At 41.2% G+C, this 22953-nt stretch overlaps 1 protein-coding gene across 3 annotated transcripts in view; it reads left to right on the top strand.

Moving 5' to 3' along the window:
- The window catches only part of samd4a (sterile alpha motif domain containing 4A), a 67730-nt gene that overhangs the window by 17177 nt on the left and 27600 nt on the right, over nt 1-22953 (top strand). For all 3 annotated transcript variants that reach the window (XM_072688998.1, XM_072688997.1, XM_072688996.1), the window contains exon 3: nt 22344-22865. In XM_072688998.1, the coding sequence (XP_072545099.1) occupies nt 22344-22865 (522 nt within the window). The remainder of the gene's footprint in view (nt 1-22343; nt 22866-22953) is intronic.

The raw sequence follows: 22953 nt of genomic DNA, 5'->3' as shown, positions 1-22953 counted from the left end.
AGATAGACGTTTCAGGGCCACAGCTGGGTCCAGACCGGTGTTAGGACTCTAGTTCTACTTAGACTGACATTTTAGGTCTACAGCCAGGTTTAGACAGAAGCTTTGAGGTTTTAGTCTGGTTCAGACAGGTGTTTTGGGCCTACTATCAGGTTTGGATTCTTAATGTATTGCTGTGGTTTGGGTCAGAAATACATCACCCTGTGTATCAGCTGTAATCATGACCCTCAAACCTACTTTTAGCCTCGTACACCTGCTGCCTTGTATATTTGGCAGATCTTCCAAACATGAGGCGCATGGCCTACTATCGTATCTCAGAGATTCTTCATATCATCTTTACATGCGTACCCTGCATTACGAACTCCTGCATTCCTTCAGGGAAATTTCCATTGCCACTATTGCTGTGACTTGCTCTTTCTGCAATGTAAAGCAATGTAAAGTGAAATTGAACTGATCGGTGCAGTCTCAACATGCTGGTTTAGCTGTCTTCCTAAGTGGAGGTGTCAAGACACTGTCTGCTTCAGCCTTCAAAATATGCTGAGGTTGGATGACCTCAGCACTTGAGTCAGTTTTCATGATAACTTGCAGAGTTCAGGGCTTTTATGTGGGTCAAGGGATCCTCAGGGAGAAGAACAGATGACTTTAGGTCTCATATCAGACTAGAGCTGGGCAATATGAAGATTGTTTATCGTATCGTGATACATTTGGTTATCATGATGATAATAATAAGCTTCTCTAATCATATGGAGGAGACTGTTAGTGCTTAATAAACACTGATCAGCTGCAGGTTTCATTACTAACAGTGTAATTAGACTGGGTTCATTAGATGAAGAGCAGCAGATGTTGAGTAGAAATCACTGGATTCAGTACAGGAGAGGATCTGAATAGTAGCTTATAAGAATCTGTCGCTACTGATGCTGATTTACCTGTGATTACAGGTGATGTATTGTGATAAATATTGTGTAACATGAAGGTTCATTATGTAAGGGGTGGCATATATATATATATATATATATATATATATATATATATATATATATATATATATATATATATATATTGGGGCTGGGCGGTATGGTATATGTACAGGTTTATAAGAATCTGTCGCTACTGAAGCTGATTTACCTGTGATTACAGGTGATGTATCGTGATAAATATTGTGTATCGTGAAAAAACCTCTGCAGAGATTACTCTGTGTTGCTGTGCTACACAGCTGGCAAGTCTAAGTGAACTGTTTAGGTAATGTAAAAGTTATCAATTAGCCACATTTCCGGTCCTCTGATACACAGTTATGCTGTTAGATCACAACAGGCTGGTGCCCTATTGCCTCATTAGACACTGTCTCGTCATAAGCTCACCACTGAAGCCTGTTATTGATTATCATTAATAGTCTATAATGTATTACACACTGAGAGTGTCCTGCGAGAGTGGTAGTAGGTGGAGTGTGATTTTTCTGAATGGGACTCTTAAGTGCAGCCATATGCCTCTAGTCCGAGAGAGGGGGGGGGGGGGGGTGCGGTGTGGGAGGGGGGGAGTTCCTGTGTTGTCACGTCTCGACCAGTGTCTGACATCTGCGAGGGAAAGCGGGGGATGGGCGATTTGGAAGAGTTTCCTGTCCCATTCGGCTTCTCCTCCGCAGATGGAATAGCCATATCTGCATGTGCTATTACACCTAACGTCTGGAGGTGGGGGCTGACAGGGCTTATTGATGGTACTGTAAAAGGACACTGCACTGGGCAGCACTGAGGCAGTTGTTTTGTCTGACAGCTGAAGTCTAAGTGTGGCCTGGATTTTGACCATACTTTAGTCACTGGAAGACAACAGTGAGTCAGAAACCACATAAGCAAGCAAGTCTAGTAGATATACTGTAAATACACACATTCAGCATGGACACAAGTATTGGGACACCTGCTGATTCACTGTTTCTTCTGAAATCAAGGGTATTAAAAAGTGTCGATACTGCTTTTGTTGGAGTACCTGTCTCTACTGTCCAGGGAAGCAGGGTTTCTGGTAGATTTTGGAGCAGGGCATTGCTGTGAGGATTTGATTGCATTCAGCAACTAGAGCGCTTGTGAGGTCAGGATGTTGGATGATGATCATCACCCTACCTCATCATTCCCACCTCCCCCCAAAGTACCATCATTCCAGAGAACACAGTTCTTTCACTGCTCCACAGCTCAATGCTGGGGGGCTTTATACCCCTCATAAATCCCACTCCTGGCATTAGGCAGCATGGTGTCAATAGGTTCATGTTGGGTTCATTATGTAAGGAGTGTCCAATATTTACATTTACATTTATGGCATTTAGCTGACGCTCTTATCCAGAGCGACTTACAAGGTTACTCGTATTACAGAGGTGGGCCAATGTAGTGTTAGGAGTCTTGCCCAAGGACTCTTATTAGTGTAGCACCCACAGTCACCCAGACTGGGAATTGAACCCTCCATCTCCCACATGGTGTAATAGCTCACTGGCAGATGCTGGTGTTATCTGTTGCGCCACACCAACCACAACCACCAATATATATATATATTGGTATGGTAAAAGGTAAAATTAGTAAAATAGTAGTATAGTATGGTAAAATTCTATATCATGATATTTAAAGACTTTTTGGCGATACACGATATTTATCACAATACATGTCTAAAAACGTCAGAAGCAACATATTCTTATAAACTACTATTCAGATCCTCTCCCGTATCTGCAGCTGATCAGCACTAACAGTATCCCCACTATGCTTAGAAAAGCATACTGTTATCACGGTAACAAAATATTATATATATATGTATAGGACATATTATTACTACATATAGGTACTTTCATATATACTTACACATATACTTATACAGTCCATATGGAGGATGCTGTTGTATATATATATATATGTGTGTGTGTGTGTTTATATATATATATAATTTCCCTATATTATTAGTAACCAGTAATCACGTCTCACCTTCCTCTGCCACAGACAGCTCTACAGTCTGACTGAAATCTGCAGGATTGGTCCTTGTACCCAGGAACCCCACGCAGTCAGACCGGTTCTGTAGCTGCTACTGCGTCGCTCAGCCTGAGCTGTTAGTGCATGCTCGACTGTAACGGAACACATACTGTAGAGACGCTTACACACACACACACACACACACACACACACACACACACACACACACTGTGGAATGGCTGCTGGCTTCAATCATTCATACAGCGGAAAGAATCACAGGGATACACACTGTGATTATACCCCGTGTGTGTGTGTGTATATATATATATATATATATATATATATATATATATATATATATATGTAACAACAGCATCCTCCATATGGACTGTATAAGTATATATGAAAGTACCTATATGTAGTGATAATATGTCCATTGCTTTTGCCTTTTTTATGGAACACATAGCTCTTGGACTGAGCACTGTACAGTTTACTTCCACAGCTGCTGCTCTTCTGCAGGATCTCTCAGTGCTGCAGTGTCTTCATGGTGGTTTGCAGTCGTGTGACGTTGTTCCTACTGCTGTGCGTTTGGCCTTAGCTGCCAGTAGCAGATGCATGTTGGCGGTTTGGTGGGACACAATGCTGTACTGTGTGTGTCGGGATAAAAAGTGCTGATTAAGCTCAGTCAGGTCACCCTGAGGACCTCCATAGTCTCTGTGTGGGTGTAGGACTACAGCAAGGCTGGGTTCGTATTTGGAAAACCGCATTCGTCATTTCTACACCATTTCTACTGTAAAACATTGACTGTTTAATGTTGGTAACTGTAGAACCTCCTCAGAGGAGGAATCCGCCGGGTGTTTTTTTTTGTGTGTGTGTCCCAGCAGGTACGGAAATACAGCTTTTTTCCAGTAAGGAAAATAATGATCACTTTTCTGTAAATGAGGACGAAGGGTGAGCTGAGGGATTCGGAGGCCCAGCCATTTCCAGCCATTTCCTTAAATAGAGCCATTGGCAGACTGGAGGCTCGCATTCCTCACATAACTCTGACTGTGACTTTCTGTACTGCACAAACAGGCAGACCTCCACAGCTTCCACAGGTAGATGAAAAAACCGCCCTCACTTTACAGCCCTCGTGCTCGTTGGGTTGCAGCGGAACTTCCTGGCTGATTCGGGGGCCTCTGAGTGATTCGCACACTGCTGATTGGGCGACACATTAGAGCTCTATCACCAAGCAATGAGAATTCACAGACGTGAGATATTTACATTGATGACTTTTGTCTAAAGCTCTTATCCAGAGCTCTTACATGTGAGAAGGTAGAGTGCCCAAGAGCTCTTACTGGTGTAGTAGGGGTGTGCTTACCCAGTCTACCACAGGGAAGGCTGTGTACTTGCCCATTATGCTATACCAACCAATGTAAGATACCAGGGGCTATAAGATACCAAGTATTACTCTATTAATCTTCAGAAACCACCCTTGTTACCTCTAAGTCTAACAAGTCTCCTCATAAGACTATATTTGATTGGGACTAACATATTAGCTCATGGCTAGTGCATTATTATAAAATGTAGTATTGTATAATATTGGATACTCTAATCAATCGATCAATCGATCATACCCATCCATATCCATCCATACACATCTATACCCATAAACACCCATTTATACCCATTTACACCTATCTATCCCAACTACACCCATCTATACCTAGCTGTGCCCATCCATACCCATCTACACTCATCTATGACTATTTATACTAATCTACACCCATAGCTATACCTATCTTACCCATCTACACCTATCTATACAACCATCTATACCCATTTATACTTATATATAAGTATACTTATACTTATATATACCATCTACACCCATCCATACCCATCCTTACCCATCTACACTCCTCCATGCCTAGCTGTGCCCATCCTTACCCATCTACACTCATGCATTTATACCCATCTACACCTATCTATACCAATCAATACCCATCTACACCCATCTACACCCATCAATACCTAGCTGTGCCCATCCTTACCCTTCGCTGTACAGTGTAAATGTGTCCTCCGCATTGTGTGTCCTCCATCTGGTAGTGAACACACACTCACGCACACGCTGCGGTGGGCAGCCAACTCCAGCGCCCGGGTAAAGGGCCCAACAGTGGCAGCTTGCCGAGCCCGGGAATCGAACCCACAACCCTGTTATCGATATCCCGGCGCTCTAACCGCTGAGCCACCACTATCTACACCTATCTATACCAATCCATACCCATCTACATCCATCTATACCTATCTATACCAATCCATACCCCTAGCTGTGCCCATCCTTACCCATCTACACCCATCCATACCTATCCACAGCCTTCTATATCTATCTATACCCATTTATACCATCTACACCTATCTATACCAATCTATACATACATAAACCCACACCCATTTATACCAGTCTATACCATCTACACCCTTCTGTTCCTAACGATACCATTTATACCATCTACGCCCATCTATACCTAATCGTGCCCTCACGTTCCCATTTGTACCCTTCTATACTCATCAGTAGTCAAATTTTCGTTTGATCAATTTCCTCAGCCAAAAAAAGTATTTCCAGCAGCCTAGTGACCATTGTTATTGCTTAGCAACACGAGGACCGATACAGGTATGGTCAACCGACACAATGTTAGACGGAACAACATAGAAAGATTGCTTTTCAAACAAACCAGATGGCACGGCTGTCTAATTTAGCATGATAACACTAGCATATGGCCGTGCTGTCCACCCCTGTCTGGAACAATAGCGGAGTAATGGGTGCCTGTGTGGCGGCCGCTGCTGCTACTGGCAGAAGCAGGTGTTTCCCGCTTTGTTGTGCGACCAGTCCGGCTCTACAGCCAGTACACCCACGCTCGTGTTCCAGCGGCGCGCAGGATTAGAGGTCACAAATAGACGCGGCTGGAAGGAAGAGAGGAAGAAAAGCGCACGCTCGAGTGCAGACGAACTCGCACTGTGTGTGTGTGTGTGTGTGTGTGTTTTTCCCCTGAGCTAAAATTAGAGCAGCGAGCGTCCTCTCTTATGGCTCTATGATTTGTGTCACTGTGTGTAATTCACGGCCTTGCCGTGTTGTCAGGGTAGGGATGTCCCCATTTTATTGTACGTCTTCTCGTGGACTTCATGTCTTCAGGCGTGTCGAATACGGCCTTCTCCTTATAGTCAGTCTCCAGACAGCCTATACTGACCTATTAAAATGTCTTAACAGCTCTTAAGTATCAGATCAGGGCATCTCAGGGTTGGGTTAGCGGTTGGGTATCAGCCCTTGCTGGTGCTCCAGGATTTTTCATCCTGCTGCTCAGTGGGGATGACTGGATTGAGAAATACATCATAGTTGATTGGCTGCCTGCTGTAGTGTCCTGTAGCGCCTTCTATTGTGCTGTAGAATCCTGCATTGTGATGTTTTGTCATGTGATGTTCTGCAGTGTCCTGTGGGGTGCTGTACTGTCATGTAATGAGCTGTGTTGTCATGTAGTGCCTTGCAATGCCCTCTACTGTCATGCAGTGCCGTGCAGTATTGTCCTGTAGTGTGCCATAGTGTCCTGCAGTGTGCTGTAATGAGTTGTAGTGTCCTGTAGTGCCATGCAAGGTCCTCTACTATCATGCAGTGCCATGCAGTATTGTCCTGTAGTGTGCCATTGTGTCTTGCAGTGTGCTGTAATTAGCTGTAGTGTCCTGTAGTGCCATGCAATGTCTACTACTGTCATGCAGTGGCATGCAGTATTGTCCTGTAGTGTGCCATAGTGTCCTGCAGTGTGCTGTAGTGTGTTAGTGTGCCACAGTGTCCTGTACTGTGCTGCTTTGTCCCGTTGTTTTAATGTCCTGCAGTGTGCTGTAACATCCTGCAGTGTGTTGTAGTGTCCTGTAGAGCCATTCAGTGTCCTGTATTGTCATGCTGTGCATACAGTATTGTCCTGTAGTGTGCTGAAGTACCACTGAAGCTGTGTTTTGTTGGCTCCTATAGTTTGCCATAGTGTCCTGTAGTTCTATAAATATCACAGGACTCATAAACAATAGAAACATATGCAACAAAACAGGACAAAAAGACACCACAAGACACTACAGAACTCTACAGGACCCTGTGGCAACATATAGAACACACCAGAACACAAAACAACATCACAAGACACTACAGGACCCTAAAGAAATGCATAGAACTCAGCAGGAAACTATAAGACACTACAAGACGCTGTGGTATCCTGTTGTGTCCTGAAGTGTTCTATACATTTCGCTGTGTCCTGTAGTGTGCTGTAGTGTCCTACAGTGTTATGTAGTGTTGTGTAGATTGCTGTATTGTACTGTATACTGCAGTGTGCTGTAGTGTTTTGTTGTGTCCTCTTATGTTCTATAAAGGTTACAGAACTATATATACAACACAACAGGACAGAGAAAAGGACACCACAAGACACTACAGAACTCTACAAGACCCTGTGGCAATATATAGAACACACCAGGACACAAAACAACACCACAAGACACTACAGGACCCTAAAGAAATGTACAGAACTCAGCAGGATACTGTGTCCTGTAATGTGCTGTTGTTCACCTGACCCAGGGAGGCCCCCCACACACACTCACTCGGTGGGTCCAAAGTTTGTCATTTTACACTCAACCACTTTGAAGTGTTCGACTTCTATAGTTGTGAAAGAGAGGACTCTCTCTCTCTCTCTCTCTCTCTCTCTCTCTCTCTCTCTCTCTCTCACTGTCTGTCTGTCTCTCTCTCACTGTCTGTCTGTCTCTCGGCCTCTTTCTCTATCCAGCTCCAGCCTGACACTCTGCTGAACGCATTAGTCCGTTTAAGGTAGTGTGTGTTATACTGGCTAGGCAGTGATGTCAAAGAGAAAGTATGTGTGTGTGTGTGTGTGTGTGTGTGTGTGTGTGTGTGTGAGCAGAGCAGCAGGCTGGGTTTTGGGCTGCAGTTCAGCTCCGTTCGGAAAACTGTGCATTCTTCCATTCTTCTGCTGGACCTGCGGCATGCAGCACATTCCACACAGCTGAGCTGGAGCACAGCGCGAGAGAGAGAGTACTACTCCACCCTTCTCTCTCTCGCGCTCGCTCTCGCTCACTCTCGCTCATGGTTAATCCGTCAGTCTACTGCCTGTCTCTATTCTGCTGTAGAACAGCTGGGATTGATCAGATTGGTGATTGATTGGGTTCTGTGATGTTTATGTGAAGCAGTGCTTTCAATACAGAGCTCTACACACACACAGGATTAGCATTAGCCTTACTCGCTAACCCCATCACAGAACACCACCATACAGCACCTCCATCTACGTAGTGATTGGATACTGGTGACTGGAAATTAGAGCTTGGATGTTGGTGATTTTTGATGAAATAGATCTAGATATTGGTAGTTGATATTTGGATATTGGTGATTGATGATTGGATATCGATGACACAATTTCCAAATAAATCATGTGTGAAATGTGTGTGAAAAGGTCAGGAAGTAAAGTCTTTAAAGTCTGTTTATGTTTAAAACGTCTGTAAAGTGTATAATATCTATAATATCTGTACATTCTGTAATGCTGTAAAGCTTGTGTGTGTGTGTGTGTGTATAAAAAGGTCAAGAAGCAAAGTGTACAAATTCTGTTAAATTTCTAAAGTTTTTAGTCTGCAAAGTGTATAATATCTAAATGTATAAAGTCTGTAAGGACTGTAAAGTTTAAAAGTTCATACTCTGTGGTCTGCAAAATTAATAATATGTATAATATCTATAAAGTCTTTAAAGACCATAAAGTTGAAAAAGTCTGTAAAGTTAAAAAAGTCTGTAGAGTTTAAGAATTCTGTAAAGTGAGAGACAGTAAGACAATATGAGGGACAGTCTATAAGAGATTGAAATAGAAATCATTTGCATACCTAGTGTGAAGACATCAAATCCTCATCAAATCAAAAACCTATAGTCTGTAAAGTCTGAAGAAGTTTGTAAAGTCTGTAAAGTGAATAATACAAATAATACATAATACATAATCTGTTTGGTTTATAAAGTCTGTAGTCTGTAAAGTCTGTAAAGTTTACAAAGTTTGTAGTCTGCAAAGTGTATATTATCTACGATCTACAACATCTGTAAAGTTGAAAAAGTCTGTAAAGTTGAAGACATCTGCTAAACCTGTAGTCTGTAGAGTTTGAAGAAATTTATAGTCTGTAAAGTGAAAAATACAAATAATACATAATACAAATTCTGTTACGTTTAAAAGGTCTGAAGTGTGAAGAAGTTGATAAAGTCTCTGAAGTTTAGGATGTTTGTAAAGTCTGTAAAATCTGTAAAGTTTTAAAAAGGCTGTGATGAAAGGTTATTGAGGAAGCTGCCTGTTTTTAGTGATGATTTGTCTGTTTTTTATACTCAGAATTGTAATTTTAAACTCCAGACTGTACACAACTGTAATTGTCTATGAAAACTCCTGACCGGTGGTCCCCTGTTTTTCTTTGGGGGAACCGTTAGGTAGTAGTTTTGCTCCGTGTGCAGTCTGACCCTTAAAGCTGGTGTGTCACTCCTGTGGGAACATGCTGTGTCCTTGTTGTGTTGACTCAACAACTATAAAAAGGAATGGACACACACTGACTCTGTCTCTCCCTCTCTCTGTGTGTGTTTGTAGTGCTAACAGCTCAAAAGCAGGCCAGTGTGGCTCTCTCTCGGAGCCGTCCGCTCGGCCACAATGTGAACTTTGTACACACAGCCACACACACACACACACACACACACACACACACACACACACACACACACACACACACACACTGGACTGTTTCTGCTTTCCTCCGCTCTACACCTGTGTTTTTGCTGCTGTACCTCAGTGGGCAGTGTGCTGGCAGAATGACGTGTTTGTGTGTGTGTGTGTTTGTGTGTGTGTGTGTGTGTGTGCGTTTGTTTTCGGACAGTTTCAGAACAAAAATGTCCTGACTTTGTAGGAAAACCAGAGAAAAACAAACAGGGAGAACCTTCCAGTAAACCCGTCCTGACCAGAATGACCCCAAAGTGCTCGTCACAAAAGCTCCATGTTTCATTTCTGAGAGATTAAAATTAATGTTCGATTTTTAATTCATTAAAAAACATTTATAAACCTTATTACATACAAATACTTTAAAATACACTGTATGTCCAAATATTTGTGGACACCCCTTCTAATGACTACTACATTCAGCTACTTTAAGTGGCCCCCTTTAACATACACACTATATAGTCCCTTTGCAGCAGATAAACAGCATGAACCTATTGGCACCATGCTGCCTAATGCCAGGCGTGGGCTATAGAGGAGTATAATAAAGCCCCCTAGCATTGAGGAGCTGTGGAGCAGTGGAAGAACTGTGTTCTCTGGAATGACTGGAGGATGAATTGGGAGTTGGGGATGATGAGGTGGGGTGGTGATCATCATCATCCAACATCCTGACCATACGAACGCTCTTGTAGCTGAATGCAATCAAATCCTTACAGCAATACTCTGCTCCAAAATCCTTAGAAAGTCTTCTTCTCTGGACAGTAGAGACAGTTACTCCAACAGAAGCAGGATCAGCTCTTTTAATACCCTTGATTTCAAAAGAAATAATGCATGCACATGTGTCCCAATACTTTTGTCCAAGGCCAAAATGCTTCAGGCTTGTTTAGATTTTCCTTTAAAAGCGTTGGATGCTGAACTTTGTGGTGAGGTAGCAGGAAATGTCCATAAAGGTCATGTAAGGGCAGTGCACCACCACTCCAGAGCAGGGAAGTCCAGAACGAGTCATTTTGCTCCCGATTGAATCCGAGTCTCTTGATTAGTCCGATCCGATCTGATCTTTGTGTGTGTATCAGTAATAATCAAGCTCCACAGTTTAGATCAGACGAGCTGCTGATTAACAGATTCAGTAAAATCTCTTTATTTTCAGTCTCAGTTTCTATAATCAGACTTTCTGGGCTGACTGATTTAGTTCAGTCGAGACTAAAATCTTAAAATTATGTTTTATAGTGTTTAATATCTTCTAATCCAGTCTGATCTCCTCCCTGACCAATCAGCTCCCAGCTCCTTTACAACACTGCAGTCTGATCACTTCCTGTGTGTGTGTGTGTGTGTAGTGGTACACACTCTGGACTGGTATCTGTGGTTGTTGTTGGTCTACTGGTGTGTAATAACTGGTTTATAGTGGGTGAATGTGCTGTGTGTGTGTGTGTGTGTGTGTGTGTGTGTGTGTGTGTGTGTGTGATTGCGGTTTCTATAGCGTATATGTGTGTGTTAGCATTAGCATTAGCCTATACTCGGTTCTGAACGGGTTCTTCAGTGCTGGTTTATAAACAGAGAAAGGCGAGTGAGCGGTTCTCCGGTTCTCCCGCTGGTAAAGCAGAGCGTTTCAGTGGGAGTTTTATAAAGGGTCAGATATTATGGTCTGTTTTCAGGTTCCACTGTAAAATAGCTCCGCACTGCAGAACCTCAACTCTTTTTTATTTACCTTCTGAGAACGTCCACACTGCTGCTGCTGCTGCAGCCGGCTGAGGATAATGACCGTTAATGGTGCTTTGAGGACACCAGGTGGCGCTCTGAACAGCGTGGTTAAAACAAAGACTCGGAACTGGATTGGGATTAAAATAGCCAGTACCCGATCCATTGACATATGCCTGGGTCGACCCTGATCCTGGTCAGTTGTATTAGACTGGTACGTCCCCACTCCGGAGTCTAGTCTAAATCTTATGAGCAGTGTCTTTCTGAAAGTTTTCTTAGTCCTCCCAACCTCAGCTTGACCTCCACCACCTACGGCCATTTTACAGTTTTACAGTAGAAGCTCCAGATCTCATCAGAACAGATAAAGCAGGTGAACATAAATCCAGTAAAAAGGAGAAACAAGAGCTTTTCATTCTGAAGAAAGAAAGTAGTGAGATCTTGTCTGTGAGCTAGTCTGAAGAACAGAGCTCGGTTCCTCCAGGTTTCTCCTGGACGCCCCCCAGTCCAGCCAGCACAGCGTGGAGGATGTGTTCACCTCCATCAGCAGCAGCAGCAGCAGCAGCATCTCACCTGATTTACCATCATTAAGCCCTGATTTACCACCAAACCAGGTGTTGATCTGAGGAGAACTCTAAATAACACTAGACTCCATGAGAGAGGAGAACTTTGGAGATGTTCTAATGATGAACACAGAGATGGAGAACCTCCACCACCACTTTATTAGTGTTTATTCTGATATTAGTGATTTACTGAGGAGATAAACACTGACTGAGCACTACTGTACATGCACAGCCCCGTGCCTGAACGTGTGTGTGTGTGTGTATGCGAGGTTTTGGTGGATGTGTTCAGCGATGATGTTGTAAAAATAGGGCGTTATCTCCAACCCAGTGGTGTTGGACTGTGATGTGAAGGGTCTATATTTAGAACAAGGGAATCATGTGTCTGACAAACAGCTCTCCTCCCATCTGTGTGTGTTTTTCTTTTTTTTTAAGAGCCCTTGCCTTGGTGTGTTTGCTAAAGAAATACACTATATGTCCAAAAGTTTGCGGACACCCCTTCTAATGACTTCATTCAGCTACTTTAATTGACACAGCTGTGCAAATGCACATACACACAGCTTAACATCATGAACCTAATGCCAGGCGTGGGCTAGAGGGGTATAAAGCCCCCCAGGATTGAGCTGTGGAGCAGAGGAAGAACTGTGATGGATGATCCTTGATGGATGGAGCTCCATTGATTTTTGGGGGGGATCGGATGAGGTGTGGTGGTGAATGCAATCAAATCCTCACAGCAAATCTCCTCCAGAATCTAGTAGAAAGCCTTCTTGTGGTCATCTCGTAGTGTTTTTCTGATGAAGGAAGTCCTGAACTGGCTCTAATGAAAAGGGGGAGCCGCCCCTGTGCTGTCTGCCTAGCAGCCTCTTAATGGGCCCTTTATGGGCACACCCATTCATTTGGATGTGTTTCATGTGTGTGAGTGTGTGAGAGAGACAGAGAGAGATAGCTGGGTTTTGGAAAACTCCTACTGTGCTCCACGCATCCCTGTTTTCAGCCTGAGGTCTTCTCCAAGGCCTAGATTGGGGTGGAGCCTGCTGGGCACAAACAGATGCTGATGCAGTGCTCTCCTTGATCTGCATCTGCATCTACAGTGGCTACAGGTGATGAAGCAGGAGAAGTGGACAAGCATAAGAATCTGAGACCAGACTATGAGGTTCTAGACAATGACTGGGTCAGAACATCTCCAAAACATCAGGCATCAGGTCTTGTGGGGTGTTCTCCCCCGGTATGCTGTGGTCAGTACCTACCAAAAGTGCTTCAAGAAAGGACAACCAGTAAACCGGCGACAGGCTCTTTGATGCTCATGGAGGCCCTGCCCACCTCACAACCTACAGGACTTAAAGTATCTCCTGCTGATGTTAGTCTTGGTTCCAGAGACCACAGCAGGACACCTTCAGGGGTCTTGTGAAGTCCATGCCTCAGCAGGTCAGAGCTGTTTTGGTGGTTGCGGGAGACCTGCACAATAATAGGCAGGTGGTTTTAATGTTATGGTGATGTTGGCGATGTTGCTCGTCACGTACACGGAGCACTGAAGGAGGGCTTTCCTCACACTGACACCCCCGACCCTCACTGTGATTCAGTGATTCCACACACTCTCCCTCTCTTTCTCTTCCTCTCTCTCTCTCTCTGTATGTGTGTGTGTGTGTGTGTGTGTGTGTGTGTGTGTGGGTGTGTATGTGTGAGTCATGCTGATGACCGCTCGGTGTGCTCTGCCCTTTAGTTCTATATTTACATTGTCTCTGTATGAGAGTGGAGCAGAAGAAAGAAGTGATTAGGAAAGAGAGAGAGAGAGAGAGAGAGAGAGAGAGAGAGAGAGAGAGAGAGATGAATAGTAAGGGACAGGGAGAGAGAGGGAGAGACAAAGAGAGAGAAATAGAGAGAGAAATAGAGAGAGAGAGACATAAAGAGAGAAATAGAGAGAGAAATGGAGAGACATAGAGAGAGACATAGAGAAAGAAATAGAGAGAGACATAGTGAGAGAAATAGAGAAAGAGACATAGAGAGAGAGAAATAGAGAGAGAGACATAGAGATACATAGAGAAAGAAATAGAGAGAGAGACATAGAGAGAGAAATAGAGAAAGAGACATAGAGAGAGAAATAGAGAGAGAGACATAGAGAGAGAAATAGAGAAAGAGACATAGAGAGAGAAATAGAGAGAGAGACATAGAGAGACATAGAGAGAGAAATAGAGATAGAAATATATATAGAGAGAATAGTGAATAGAGGAAGAGGACTGTGAGGGGTGAGGGGGTCTGCTGTGAGGTGCAGCTCGCGGCTGGTCAGAGGTGCTGGATGCGGTCGGGCTGTGTGAGTGGAGAGGAATTCCTCCTCAGTGTGAGTCAGCTCCTACAGGCCCTCTCAGACACTGCGCTGGGATCAGTGTGTGGCTCAGGCTTAGCTTAGATGTCTGACAGTGTTTCCAGCGCTTGCTTTTCCCTCTAACACAACAACTCCCCAAAACCTTCAGCTCATAACCCAGGCATTTCAGGGTGAGTGTGTCCATAACAGAACCCCTAATGTTATATAGAGTTAATTACAGGTAGACACTCTCACTGACCACTGCCTTTATGTTTATTTGGGTTTATTCTAATGTTATATAGAGTTAATTACAGGTAGACACTCTCACTGACCACTGCCTTTATGTTTATTTGGGTTTATTCTAATGTTATATAGAGTTAATTACAGGTAGACACTCTCACTGACCACTGACTTTATGTTTATTTGGGTTTATTCTAATGTTATATAGAGTTAATTACAGGTAGACGCTCTTCCTGACCACTGACTTTATGTTTATTTGGGTTTATTTTAATGTTATATAGAGTTAATTACAGGTAGACACTCTCACTGACCACTGCCTTTATGTTTATTTGGGTTTATTCTAATGTTATATAGAGTTAATTACAGGTAGACACTCTCACTGACCACTGACTTTATGTTTATTTGGGTTTATTCTAATGTTATATAGAGTTAATTACAGGTAGACACTCTCACTGACCACTGACTTTATGTTTATTTGGGTTTATTCTAATGTTATATAGAGTTAATTACAGATAGACACTCTCACTGACCACTGACTTTATGTTTATTTGGGTTTATTCTAATGTTATATAGAGTTAATTACAGGTAGACACTCTCACTGACCACTGACTTTATGTTTATTTGGGTTTATTCTAATGTTATATAGAGTTAATTACAGGTAGACACTCTCACTGACCACTGACTTTATGTTTATTTGGGTTTATTCTAATGTTATATAGAGTTAATTACAGGTAGACACTTTCACTGCTAAAATACTATTCCTAGTTCCTATTGGTCCAGTACATCATTACATCATTCTGAAATGATGTAAAAACAATAAAATTGAAATTCCAGCCTTGTGAATGTTGCTGTGTATGTGTGTGTGTGTGTGTGTGTGTGTGTGTGTGTGAGCAGTCTGTGGAGGAAGTGAACTGGGGGATGGTTATATCGGAAGTCAGAAGCTCAGAGATGAGCAGGCTCTATTGTATTAGCGTCCCGCTCCCTTCATCGCCAGACCAGCAGAGGGGTGGAGCGAGGGAAGAAGAGCTGCAGAAAGGAGAGAGAGAGAGAGAGAGAGAGAGAGAGAGAGAGAGAGATTGAATCTGAGAGGAACCGAGAGATCAGCCAAGCCAAACTCGGGACTCTAATTTTAGCAGTGCAGTGTGGTGGGATATGAAGGCTTCATTAGTGCTCCAGCCGCAGGATGACGGGCTCTGGTGGATTCTTCATAACTGCGCGTTTACAGACCCCTGCATGAGCTTATTTCTGTCCTCCAGTGGAGTAAAGAGCGTGAACACACGTCCGTCTGTCTCCGCTCAACCCTGAAACTGTACAAGTCAGAATGTGGGTCAACACTGCAGGTCCTCTCGTAATTCATATACTATTCATATTTATACTGAATCATTCAAAGCAGATACTAAATCATTCAAAGTAGACACTGAATAAATAATAGATACTGAATCATTTAGAGTAAATACTGAATAATTAATAGTAGGTGCTAAATCATTCAGAGTAGATACTGAATCATTTAGAGGAGATACTGAAAATCTATTACTAGATACTGAATAATTAATAGTGGATACTTAATTAATAGTAAATACTGAGTAATTAATAGTAGATACTGAATAATTAATAGATATTGAATAATTTAGAGTAGATACTGAACATGTATTACTAGATATGGAATAGTTCATAGTAGATACTGAATAATTCATAGTGGATACTGAATAATTCATAGTGGATACTGAATAATTCATAGTAGATATTGGATAATTCATAGTTGATACTGAATCATTCATTATGGATATTGAATAATTAATAGTAGATACTGAATCATTCTTAGTGGATACTGAATAATTCATAGTGGATACTGAATAATTCATAGTGGATACTGAATAATTCATAGTGGATACTGAATAATTCATAGTAGATACTGAATAATTCATAGTAGATATTGGATAATTCATAGTGGATACTGAATAATTCATAGTAGATATTGGATAATTCATAGTGGATACTGAATAATTTATAGTAGATATTGGATAATTCATAGTGGATACTGAATAATTTATAGTAGATATTGGATAATTCATAGTGGATACTGAATAATTCATAGTAGATACTGATGCTAATAGTCTTAATGAATCTGTAGTAGAGACTGAACTATTCCTTTTAAACAGGAACACACCTGCCCTGCTAAGTTAGGACAGGAGGCCAGCCTGGGCCAAAAACAGCAGCTTGGCCTCCGATTGTGCTTAACTGGTCCTGATTGAATGTTTCCAGAGCACAGCTGCCTGTCATGCGATGTCTGAAATAACCTGTGGTGCATCTTTCACAAATAAAGCCTCACATCACTGCTGGGCTGAGAGAGGTGGAGGAGGTGGAGGAGGTGGAGATCGTTTTACACTGACGTCCAGTGAAAGTTACGCAGGTCTTTTCTTCTCCTGTAAAGCTGCTGTTTTGCAGATACAAGGATTGTGACTGCATTACATTGGGGAATATGGTAGCTTATGGTTAAAAGATTAGCTTACGGCCGGCCTGCGTCTCAGCCAGCGGTCGGTGTGGTAGCCTGGGTTTAGTAGGTTACTGCATGGCTCACATCTTTGGGTTAGCGTGTTAGCTGGAAGGGGGCGTCCCTACTGCAGGCTGATCAGCAATATTCACTAGTTTTTGCGTACGTAGGATTTAGTGCAGATAAAAGTGTCAGTGCTGAGTACAGTGCACACTGAGTGTGGTTATGGTGGACACTGTTATCCCACAATGCAATGCAAAATAGAAAGACAGCAGCTACTCATGTCTGGAGTTTTTGTTTTTTTAATGGTGGATAACGATGCAAGTGCGGCAAAATCGGCGGCATCTGCGGAAGTACTTGCAGTGACGTATGTCGGCATAGCAACACTGCATCACTTCCTAGCTAATAAAGCTAAGTATGAAGTCTAAACCTTATAGTATTAGTGTTAGCATTAGTGAATAATACATAGAGGATACTGAGTAATTAATAGTGGATACAGAATAATTCATAGAGGATACTGAATACTTTAGAGTAGATACTGAACCATTCATAGAGGATACTGAATCATTTAGAGGAGATACTGAATATTTATTACTAGATACTGAATAATTCGTTATGGATTCTGAATAATTCATAGTGGATACTGAATAATTAATAGTAGATACTGAGTAATTAATAATAGATACAGAATAATTCATAGAGGATACTGAATAATTTGGAGTAGATACTGAGTATTTATTACTAGATACTGAATAATTCATAGTGGATACTGAATAATTTAAAGTTGATACTGAAAATGTATTGCTAGATACTGAATAATTTAGAGTAGATACTGAATAATACATAGTGGATACTGATTAATTCATAGAGGATATTAAATAATTTAGAGGAGATACTGAATATTTATTACTAGATACTGAATAATTCATAGTGGACACTGAATAATTAATATTAGATACTGAATTATTAATAGTAGATACTGAATAATTCATAGTGTATACTGTATAATTCATAGTAGACACTGAATAATTCATAGTGTATACTGAATAATTCATAGTAGATACTGAATAATTCATAGTAGATACTGAATAATTAATAGTAGACACTGAATAATTCATAGTAGATACTGAATAATTCATAGTAGACACTGAATAATTCATAGTAGATACTGAATAATTCATAGTAGACACTAAATAATTCATAGTATATACTGAATAATTCATAGTAGATACTGAATAATTAATAGTGAATGCGGATGTTAATAATGATTCTGCAGTGGAGACTGAACACAGCTTAAGGGTAATACATTCCTGCTCGTTTGTGGCAAGTTCATTAGATCAGGTCACAGTTTAGTGAATCAGGATTCACTTTACTGCTCAAAAGTCTAATATTGTATTTTTCTGCTTTTATGAACTAAATAAACTAAAATGGAAACAAATATGAATTAATATTAGCATGAGGCGCACTTTTATACTCTTTCCCAAAATTATTATATATTATACAATTATTGTATAATTATTAGATTATCATCATATTGAACCAAACTTTAAGTAGTGTGAATCATTTGAATCGCAGCAGAAGTGAATCATTATGAGGTCAGACTGACTCTCCTGTTGGAGTGAATGGGGCTCCTGTTGCGTCCCTCCAGCCTCAGTGGAGCCCCGCGGCCGGCCTGTAAAAATGGAAGTGCCAGAAAAAGGCGCCCCAGAGGAACATTTAATCACGGCTGAACAGTCGTCCCTCCGTCTGAGCCCAACCCTGCTTTGGGTGACATTGGGGTGTGAGTGTGTGTGTGAGTGTGTGTGTGTGTGTTCTAAACATGGAGCCTCTTTAAACACTCCTAAGCAAGACACAGAAATCAAGCCTCTACAACATCCTGTCACACACACACACACACACATGCCTATGCAGCATCAGGGACCAGAGCAATACTGGTCAAAAGTTTGGACACACTAGTTTTGCTCCAAGAATAGGAGCATTAGGAGTATTTTCCACATTTTAGAAGAGCACCGGAGACTTCAGACTTCACTCTCAGATCTGAACTGTTTAGAGTCTCAGTAGCTCCCAGCGCCTCCGTACAGCTTTACGCACTCTTGGCGTTCTCTCGAGCTGGGGAATGCTTGTCCAGCAGGAGTGACGAAAATACACATTTTCTGAGACCGCAGAGGCTCACAAACTGCTTTTTTGAGGTGTACTCTGATTTACATTTTGTCTGACTGCCAAAATAAAGAGCTTTTCCTCCATTATTTTGGGAAACCCAAAGTTTTTGTGTAAGACGGTGACCTTCCAATGGCTTCATGCTTTCCTGTTGCAGTCTGTATTTCTTTATTTACATATTTACATTATGGTAAAAAATTACTACCTCCACCATGTTTGGAGGCTGTACTTTAGCCTGGCTAGCTCTCACTGTGAGCTGTAACAGCGTGTGAAACTACCTCCACCATGTTTGGAAGCTGTACTTTAGCCTGGCCTGCTCTCACTGTGAGCTAAAACACTGTGTGAAACTACCTCCACCATGTTTGGAAGCTGTACTTTAGCCTGGCTAGCTCTCACTGTGAGCTGTAACAGTGTGTGAAACTACCTCCACCATGTTTGGAGGCTGTACTTTAGCCTGGCTAGCTCTCACTGTGAGCTGTAACAGTGTGTGAAACTACCTCCACCATGTTTGGAGGCTGTACTTTAGCCTGGCTAGCTCTCACTGTGAGCTGTAACAGTGTGTGAAACTACCTCCACCATGTTTAGAGGCTGTACTTTAGCCTGACTAGCTCTCACTGTGAGCTGAAACACTGTGTGAAACTACCTCCACCATGTTTGGAAGCTGTACTTTAGCCTGGCTAGCTCTCACTGTGAGCTGTAACAGCGTGTGAAACTACCTCCACCATGTTTGGAAGCTGTACTTTAGCCTGGCTAGCCCTTTTTATTTGGAAATCAAGCTATCAATCAATCAGTTACATTGAAGTTACATTGAAGGTGATGCTTATGTACACCACTGGGTTGTTTTTTTGGGTTATTTATTTATGATAATGTCTTTGATCAGGTTTTATTGATAAATTAATTGAGATAAATGTACGTATAATTCTCAAAGCTGTCTCAGACATGTGTACAGCCTTTCCCATCAATACATGTTTAACCACATTCCTGATCAGGCCACGTTTGTTCGGATGTTTGCGCTGTTCTCAAAGCTCTACTATTTGTGGTTGTGGACAAAGCAGCGTCCCTGACCCTGAGTATCTATAGCCCAGCTGAAGCTGGACGGGCCGAGCGCTTCGGAGACATGCCACAATAGGTTACGCCGCTGCAGATATGTATAGCGTCTGCTCGGCCGCTGCGTAATGCCATAGACATAGACCTGCAGCAGCTGGTTAGGAGAAATGAAGGCATGACCCTTCCCTGTCCACTGCTGGAGCCAGCCATATTTGGCGTTGGATGCTTTATTAGCCTGTGTTCCTGTTATTGTGGCAAGTGATGTTAAGTTGTGGGTTGTGCACATGAGTCTGGCATGTTCAGGAAATGTGTTCGGTCTGTAAACAACAGGCTGACGGCAGCAGGCTCTAAACGAGGACCTGCCCTCAAGCAAACCTCACCTACTCCCTCTCAGAGCGACCTGTCATTGTAATAAATGAGATGTTTCTGGTCTGTTCAGGTTCACCTTGAGTTGCGTGTAGTACAGTACTTTCACATATACCTGTATAGTGGATACTGAATGATTCATAGTGAATTATTTATATTATTTGCTGAATATTTTATTGTAATATTTTATAGTAGATACTGAATAATTCATAGCGGAAACTGAATGATTCATAGTGAATTATTTATATTATTTGCTAAATATTTTATTGTAATATTTTATAGTAGATACTGAATAATTCATAGTGGATACTGAATGATTCATAGTGAATTATTTATATTATTTGCTGAATATTTTATTGTAATATTTTATAGTAGATACTGAATAATTCATAGCGGAAACTGAATGATTCATAGTGAATTATTTATATTATTTGCTGAATATTTTGTTGTAATATTTTATAGTAGATGCTGAATAATTCATAGCGGATGCTGAATGATTCATAATGAATTATTTATATTATTTACTGAATATTTTATTGTAATATTTTATAGCAGATACTGAATAATACATAGCAGATACATAAGAAAGATATCATAGAATCATAGAAATATTCATAGTGAATTGTTTATATTATTTGCTGAACATTGTTTGTAATATTTTATAGTAAATACTGAATAATTCATACTGAATTACTAAATATTTACAGTATACACCAAATAATTGGTAGTAGATTCCTAATTATTCATAGCAGATTTCTATATTATTGAGTATTTGTTTACTGAATATTTTACTGCTACATTCATAGCAGATAATTCATAGTGGATTCTGAATTATTTGTATTATTTACTGAATATTTTATTGTGCATGCTAAATATGTTATATGGGATACTGAATAAGTTATAGTATTTACTATATAATTCATAGTAGATACTGACCAATGTGTACGTTATTCAGTATATATAGTATATTTACTGAATATTTTTAGTACACCCTGAATAATTCATGGTGGATTCTGAATTATTTGTATTATTTAATGAATATTGTATTGAACAAACTAAATCAATTATAGTAGATATAAATATATAGTATATACTACATAATTCATAATGGATACTGAATTATTTTTATTATTTACTGAATATTTTATTGTACATGCTAAATATTTTATATGGGGATACTTTATTTATAGTAGTTATTAAATCATTCATAGTAGATTCTAAATAATTCATAGCAGATTATGAATCATTCATAGTAGATACTGATGATTTCTACATTCTACATTAAACATACTAAAAAATCTATAGTGGATATTAAATATTCCATAGTACTGTAGATACTACATAATTCAAAAAGGATACTTAAGGAGTGGATACTGAAGAATTCACGGTGGATACTGAATAATGTATGCTAGATAATTACAGAATAATTTGTAGTACATACTAAATTTGTAGTAAATATGATATTAAATTAATATATATAAAATATTAAATTATATTAAATTATATTAAATAATTTATAGTAGATACTGAATTCCTTATAGTGGATACTGACTAATTGATAGTGGATACTGAATAATTCACACTGAACAATTTTTTAGTATTTACAGAATATTTAATAGTACATATAAAATTAAAAGTTACCATCATATTAGATGATTTGTAGAAATGTGTTTAGTAATAAAATCTGCTTTGTAGAATGAAATAAAATTATTATTATTACTTTAATTATTTAATCATTCACTAATAAAAGATTACAAATTTTCACTATGTATATACTCACTCTCTCTCTCCCTCTTTCTCTCTCAGTGGTGATCAGTCAGTGGCAGGTCGAGCCGAAGGAGCGTCTGATTTCCCTGGTTCTGACCCACCTACCCCTCCTCAAACCGGGCAACGCGGAGGCGAAAGGCGAGTACATGCGGCTGCTGCCCAAAATCCTGACCCACACCATCGAGTTCGGCCGTCACCTGGAAGAGAGCAGGCAGCTGCTGTCTTACGCCCTCATCCACCCGGCCACGTCTCTGGAGGACAGGGCCGAGCTGGCGCTGTGGCTGAACCACCTGGAGGAGCGTGCGGCCACGCGGGGGGCCGGAGACTCTCTGGAGCGTGTGTCGTCCTCGTCCCACCACGGCGGGCAGGCCCAGCATCTCTACCCCCAACACCAGCGCTACGGCTCTGACGACCGGCTCAACGGCTGGCAGGGCTCGCGTGACTCTGGCCTGGGCTGGCAGACGCAGCAGGGCTGCGAGAACGGACACCTGCCGCTCTACCCATCATCCTCTGTGCCTTCCACCATCAACACAGTCGGCACCGGCAGCGGGACCAACTCCAGTGAGTCCAAACATCTCCAGACCTCACTTTGAGAACCATGGGCTTAGTCAGGTTGCGGTTACAGCTAATGTAGCTAATGCAGATTAGC

This window comes from Salminus brasiliensis, chromosome 10 (genome assembly GCF_030463535.1).
Source record: "Salminus brasiliensis chromosome 10, fSalBra1.hap2, whole genome shotgun sequence".
NCBI classification, from domain to species: Eukaryota; Metazoa; Chordata; class Actinopteri; order Characiformes; family Bryconidae; genus Salminus; species Salminus brasiliensis.
This window is presented reverse-complemented; position numbering and strand designations above follow the sequence as displayed.